We start from the raw sequence: 7381 nt of genomic DNA on the forward strand, positions 1-7381 counted from the left end.
TCTTAAAACAAATATTAGAACTTTCTTAGCATATTTTTGTTTTGAGCTAAAGGTTATGGACTGTTTATTATAATATATATAATTATCTGACCTCTTAATCACTAAGCATTATTTTCATTCCAGTACACAAAGGTAACTCTCACAATAACTTTTGGAAATAAAGACTCATTAATGTTTGCCATAATTACAACAGAAGTACCAGAAACATTCACGGTAACAGAGGATGCTGTGTGTATACAACCTGTAATGGAACCAGATGCCAAGATAGATATACCTCAAGGAACATTTGAAGGTCTTGGTCATTTACAAGTGAATGTAAGGAAAAAATCCTCAGTAATTTTCATATCATTTAAACATCCGGGGCTTAACCCTTAATAAGAGCACTCTGATTAATTGTTTCATGTCATTTGATCAAATAAAGCGGTCTAAAAAAAGTGAGTGTACCTGAGATCACCCCTAGTTTTCGGTGGGGTTAGTGTTGCTCTGTCCTTAGTTTTATATGTTGTTTCTTGTGTATTATAATTTGTCCTGTTTTTTTTTTTCATTTTGAGCCATGGAGTTGTCAGTTTATTATCAAATAATGAGTTTGACTGTTCCTCTGGTATCTTTCTCCCCTCTTTTAATTGTATCAAATACAAAACATCACGCAATTTTCCAAATGAGTCAAAAGTAAAACCAAATATAATGATAATATAAGTTATGTAATATATCTTTGGTTATGGAAGCAAAAAGCTAAATAAAGACACATCTTTATTAAAATTGGGTGAATATACTTCTCTTTTTAAATGAATATTTGAAAAATAGGTTTCAGAAACCAAAGATTTCTTTATGGATGACAAAGATGTAGACGAACCACTACTGATTACCAATGTATTGGATTTAACCATGTCAGATGGTAAACAGCCCAAGAAAACAGTTAAAATGCAAATGCCAGTGCACACTCAGACCGATACAGATGTTATCATCCTTGGCTGTCACAAGGAATACCCAGAGGATGATGATGATTGGGAAATCATAGAAACAAATAATCAAAAGAAATTTGTGGCATTCGACGTCAAACATTTTTCGTAGTAAGGTGTTGTTTTTCTTATTTTGCAATCGTTTCGTCCATATTTTATATTGTCTGATGTGTACTGTATAAAAGCTCAAAAGCTTTAAATGGCTCTGGTATGACAAAATTAAAAACGATTGAAAAAAAGCTGCGGCCTTATGCATGTTAAAACAATATACAAAAAAACAATAACATACAGCAACTAACAACAATTTTTGAAGTAAAGACGCCTGACTTGGGACAGACACGTTTAGAATGATGCAGGGTCAGACGTGTATTGAGCGCCCAACCCTCACCCTAGCCTTTGTCACTAGTTATCAAAGGTACCAGGATAATAATTGAATACGTCAAACTCGCGTTTCGTCTAGATAAAACTCATCAATTGCGACAGAAAATAACCATCATAACAAACTATCAAATTCATTTCAAAAGGATCTGCCAGGTAAGTCAAAAATCACTAAGTACCGATATGAGAGTACGTTTAGTGAATTAAATTCAAAGGCAACAGTAGTTTAATGGTGTTTAAATTCCTAATTTCACAAAACAGATATATCTATATATATATAAGATTAAAATCAAAACTTGAAAGCATCGCATGCATTCTAATAGGAGAGATACCAGGTCATTGACGGGACAAAAAGTAAAATCAAATCCAAACTGAAATCCGAGAAAAAGTAGAAACGGAAAGCCCATAATCAAGCGTCTTCTTCTATGTTTGCATATCCATCCACACTGAAATATAATATCACAATTGAAAATAGGTCACAGTCGGTATATTAAAGATAGTTAACAGACAATTTCAAATAAGAAATAAGCTATGTTTTCAAGAGCATATTACTAAAGTTTGTAATTAGATTAACTTTATGACAAGTATTCTAGAAAAAAGTTTAAATATTGTCAACAACACAAATAACGTTTTTGTGGTACCATTTAGTTTTCACGATTTTCCTTAGGCAAAATTAAATAAAGTACGAATAGCTTTCCTTGTGTCATTAAAACGGTGCTTTTTTATTTGTTTCAGCTTTGTTGCCGGCTCTAGAAAATATAAGAAGAAAGCGTCGAAATTGGCAACTCAAGCAATTAAAAAGGAGCAACCTATTGAATTGTTTGCAATGGTTAAGTTTGAAACAGACAGAGTGTTCACCCTGATTATTGAATGCAGTATGAAGAATTTGGGCAAACAACGACGTAAACATTGGAAAGACAAAGGATTTGAAACTCAGTCCGTGGTATACTTTGATTGTATTGTACAGGTGTACCAACAGTTTAAGGTACAGTGATATTTAGACGGGGGATACATATGGGAATATTGTCCTTGTATCAAATTGGCAGGGGTTTCTGTATGCCTTTTGAAGTTTAGGGTTTACTTCTTGTTGTCATTTGTCATCGTCCGTAGGTTTTTATGTATTAAATCCCCAAATTGAAGTTACTATATAACTTGTTTAATATGGGCTGGTCAATGTCGTATAATACATGAAATGTTGCTATAATTCCTACAAGAAGACTCATTTTGTCATTCTATAACTTTCATCATGAAGTTAGGAAGTAAAAGTAGTTATCTTAGTCCTGGCAAGATAATAGTATACGTTATGTTGATTAGGTATTACCATAACTATTCATTTTTTTCAGCTTTTAACAGCATCTAATATTGATTGTCTGTTTTCAACCTAAATACTTTTGTGAATGATATTGACGATGTTTTTTTGTGGAAATTCATTTGTTTAAGGCATCGGTTTATGAAACAAGTATCTCCACTACTTTGTATCTTCTTGTAGGAATTTGCACAATTTTCTTCAATATTTTATATTCTAACATGACGTCCTTCAAACGCTTTGAGTACACACCCGTGGTAAAATATGAATATCCCTCTTGCTGCCGGAGGGACACATATGTCCAAACCGGCAGTGCCGGAGGGACACATATGTCCATGGATAAATTTATGTAAGCTTCTCACCAATTCTGTATCTCTTTCAATTAAAAGACCGAACATTAAACAGGGTTATGTTTTTCTCCGATGGGTCCCAAATGTAATGGTCATTATGTCGTGACTTCATATATCGAATGACGTCGTTGTTTGTCATGTTACGTCATAGACGTTGAGCTGTCGTATTTTCCGGCATATGAAATGCAACCTTGAAAAACGGTCGGCAGCAAGAGGGTTAAATTGTTAGGGCTGTTCCTATTCTACTCCCACGTCATATGTATTTTAATGAATGAGCTACCCGACGTCATAGAACAACGACGTCAGAATATAAGCATTTTCCGGGAAATTACACGCTTGTGAAACCGAAAATCATCACAACAAGAAAACGTAAACAAATGATGCTAATTTAAAATGTTTTATGATAGCCATTTTTGTATACATATGAGACACTAATCATTTAGATTAATCAAATTTATCTAAATATGTTAGTGTAAATAGTTTAAGCATCATCATTTATTTAGTTTGCTCCGTTATTTAACGTAAATTTAATAGTGCGTTTATTAACGGGAACGGCAAAAAATGCCATCACCTAGAGCGCTTCGATGTAAAACAACTACGGTATTTGTCCTATTAGAATCGAAATAATTCATGGGGGCTTGAATATATCTAGATTTTACCACGGGTTGTCCCTTTATGCCTATATTGTACCCCTCGCTTTCGCTCAGGGTAAAATATTTGTCATAAAGGGCCAACCCGTGATAAAATCACGATACATTCAAACCCCATGAATTATTTCGTAAATGAAAAGAAAAATATTCGACTTTTGTAAGTTTTCATTGGAATATAGCGAAAAGTTTCGAATTTAATGTGTTGACTGTTTGTAGATAAATTTATTAAATTTCAGGTGTCATTTGTCGATAGTGCATGGCTATTGCAATTATGCTCACAGATAAAATTAAAAGTTACGTGGGGGATGTTTCACGAAAGGAATAAGCTGAATTTAATATATCAAGAAGAATAAAAATTTGAAAAATAAAATTTCTTGTTTGTTTTATTCATCACGAAATAAAAAGAAATGTGACTTTATAGTATATAGCTTGTTAAAATATGAAGTCTTTTGTACTAAAAACCCTTTTGCCTAATTCTTTTCAAACTATTTATCAGATTTTGCAGTCGGATGTATGCCAATCGTTTCAAAATACCGGTAAGATTTAAATTGTATAGATTTTCTTTGAGAAAAAATACAGTTTTGCTGTTAAGACAAAGAAACCATACTTAAACGATTATGTACACGGATTTTTCTCATAGGGGGATAATTTCGAGTCCAGATTTTGGTTCTAACGAAGTTATTCTTTTACTTTATCTAGATAACGTTCTCAGGAGATCTGCCAATTCAGGAAAGAACAGAAGGTGACAAAATTATCATATTCAATCCAAACAATAAGAAAAACCACATGACATTCAATTTAGTGGATTATCACAAACTGACTACCGGTCAAGTAACGGTTGATTCACCAAAGCTGCCTAACGGTGAAGTCAGAATCGACAAAATTATAGAGGTGGAGACAAAGTCAAACCAGAAAGCAGACTTGAATAAAGTACCAGAAGTAATACCACCACCTGGTTTTTGTAGCTGTTGTCCATTTTCAAAAACAACTGCAATTAAAAATGAAAACGTTGAGGAGAAACAAAAGCCACAGACTGAATATCCAACAACGTTACCAATTGCTGTCAAAATTCCTGACGTAGAAAGTAAGTTAAACCATTAAATTACAAATAATTTAAAGATAATCTAAACATGGGACTGTTTAATCTGTTGTTATTGCGTGGCTTCCATTATCCATTATCCGTACTTCGGATGCCTCCAAATCGTCTTTGGCTTTTCGTCAAATATCTATGTAATATTAAATTTGACTTGACATTTTTTAAATATATTGAAAATAAATTTAAACGAATTCCCATTTTATGTTTTCAAACACAGGAGGTAACTCGTGAATGTTATATATTTTTTGCACATGTGCATAGTAATTGCAATATCGAGATAGTAATTGGGTCTGGTTTTTTTTAAGTACAACACATGCTGAAAATACTGTAATAAAAAAACCCATACTCTAGTCAAATTGACTGTTTCTTCAAGGCGGTATAAAATGACTAAAATAAACAACCTTTTTGTGTGGAAAATGTGTAGAACTTCTTGATATACAAATATAGACTAAGTACGTATATGAACTACCACTCATAATAATGTATCTTAAAAATGTACGGACCAAAAAATGCCAATTACAGCTAAGGTAATCTATGTCTGAGGTTTAAAAGCCTCAGAATTTCAAAAATTCAAAATTTTGTAAACAGTTAATTTATAAATATAACCATATCAATGATAATTCATGTCAGCACACAAGTACTGACTACTGGGCTGGTGATACTCTCGGGGAAATAAATCTCCACCAGCAGTGGTTGTTAATAAACTCATCATAGATACTTGGACTAAATTTTGTATATACGCCAGAAGGAGAATAACGAATATCTATTGTGTAGTTTCAAGTGTGTAATATTCTTGACTATTGACTATATTTCAGTTCCAGATGGGCTGTTAAGAGAAACCAAACTTGATCCAGATGATCCTGAATGTAAGTTGTAGATACCGATCACAAATTAAAGTTCCCTTCGTTAGCAAAATAACAGCAATATTTAGGAGCAATATACATCATTTCTGAATATATTATTGTTGTATACAACAAGTCAAAAATAACTATAAAATTTACAAATATTAGATATTTCGGATAACAGATATCCTTCTTCAATAATAGCACGATGTCAAATGAATCATGTCAATATATTCAAACTGAGATACTTTTTCTAAATCTTGAATTTATACAATTGAAGCGAACACCACAGACGCTGATACACTTTTAAAATTTCCAAACACGACGCAAAGATTACATAGATATGCCAAATGAAAATAGTTATTTTCGTTGTGAACTGGCACAACTCTAGATTTCCAAAGGTTGTGACAGTTTAGATGTTATAACTGCATTGAGGGCAGTCCTCGAACAAAAAAATCAAAAATGTCCTAACCGATCCAGGATGGTATAAATTTGACAACGGTAGGGCAATTACAACAGAAACTACATGTTTAAGCCTCCCAAAGGAATAGCAGTCTAATAACGATTAAAAAAATAAGTTCTATATAATGAGGTAAAGTAATTGAACGTGGCTACGTACTTAGGGCAACGGTAGGGCAATTACAACAGAAACTACATGTTTAAGCCTCCCAAACGAATAGCAGTCTAATAACGATTAAAAAAAAAAGTTTTATATAATGAGGTAAAGTAATTGAACGTGGCTACGTACTTATACATCCATCACAAATCAATGGAGCCCTGTAATTTAAACTGTTATTTTTAAAAATAATTTCGAACTGTAAAGCCAGTACTAAAGCCGGCGTTGTTGGAAACAGGTGATGACAGGCAAAAGAGGGACTGGTTCTATGTTTTTTCATTAATGCCCTCTGGGGAAACTGTCCGTAACTTTCTTATCCAAAATCTTTCCCGAGCGACTCTGTCGACCTTCGACCAACCCTCGTTGTGGTCTATGATTGTGTTGGTAAGGTTTTTGAGATCAGCTTGTGTGTGTCCAGGTGATATCAAATGACGACTTACGGGTAGGTTTTTATAAAGCCTTTTTAATTATATAGCATTCACACAATTGCATTTTAATGATCGGCACTTTAATTTGTTTGTAGTTCGGTGTTTGATTTATTACTTTTGTTTGTTATGGTATTTTCCTCTATTTCACTATTTTCATTGGCATTATTTACCTGTTTGTTTTCATTCTTACAGAAAATAACTTTTGATTGTAATCAAAGAATTTATTATTTTTTATGAAAATTAATGTAAAAGAAGCACAAAAATAATGAAAAAAGGTGTAGGTCTACATAAATATGTATAAAACCTTTGATTTTGTTTCAGGTCCGATTAGATGTACAGTCCTTCGATTTGTGTCACTCACAAAGATTGGTGACAATTTAACTGAACAAGAATGCTTCAGACTAGGTGTTAATTTAAACATGTCAGTAGATACACTGAACGGTCTCATGAACGACCCCAACTTTAAAGAAAATATGTTTCGGAAGTGGCGACCAAAACGACCTTACGAAAGCCTGGTAGAAAGCTTAAGGAAAGCTCTGGAAAGAATTGACAGACAAGACATCGGACGTATGGTACAAGATGCGTTTGATAACGAAGCAGAGTTCAGATTCCAAAGAATAGTTGAATAGGCGAATCGTTTGAATGGAATTGTCTATGAATAATTTAGAGCAGAATCATTTTTATGGTCAAATGATAAACAAAATGTCGAAATAAACATATAAATAAGGAATACTTAATAAAAAATTCAAAAATACC

General features: G+C 33.0%; 1 protein-coding gene across 1 annotated transcript; it reads left to right on the top strand.

Annotated features, from left to right (window-relative positions):
- The first annotated feature begins 36 nt into the window (after window positions 1–36).
- LOC134704962 (uncharacterized) lies at window positions 37–7327 on the top strand. Its single transcript, XM_063563742.1, has 6 exons — window positions 37–315; window positions 805–1070; window positions 2073–2322; window positions 4343–4727; window positions 5555–5605; window positions 6947–7327. Exons 1-6 carry the CDS (start codon window positions 172–174, stop codon window positions 7252–7254), a joined length of 1404 nt encoding a protein of 467 aa, XP_063419812.1. The 5' UTR covers window positions 37–171; the 3' UTR covers window positions 7255–7327.
- Window positions 7328–7381: the final 54 nt, after the last annotated feature.

The sequence above is a fragment of the Mytilus trossulus genome, chromosome 2, assembly GCF_036588685.1.
Source record: "Mytilus trossulus isolate FHL-02 chromosome 2, PNRI_Mtr1.1.1.hap1, whole genome shotgun sequence".
NCBI lineage: Eukaryota > Metazoa > Mollusca > Bivalvia > Mytilida > Mytilidae > Mytilus > Mytilus trossulus.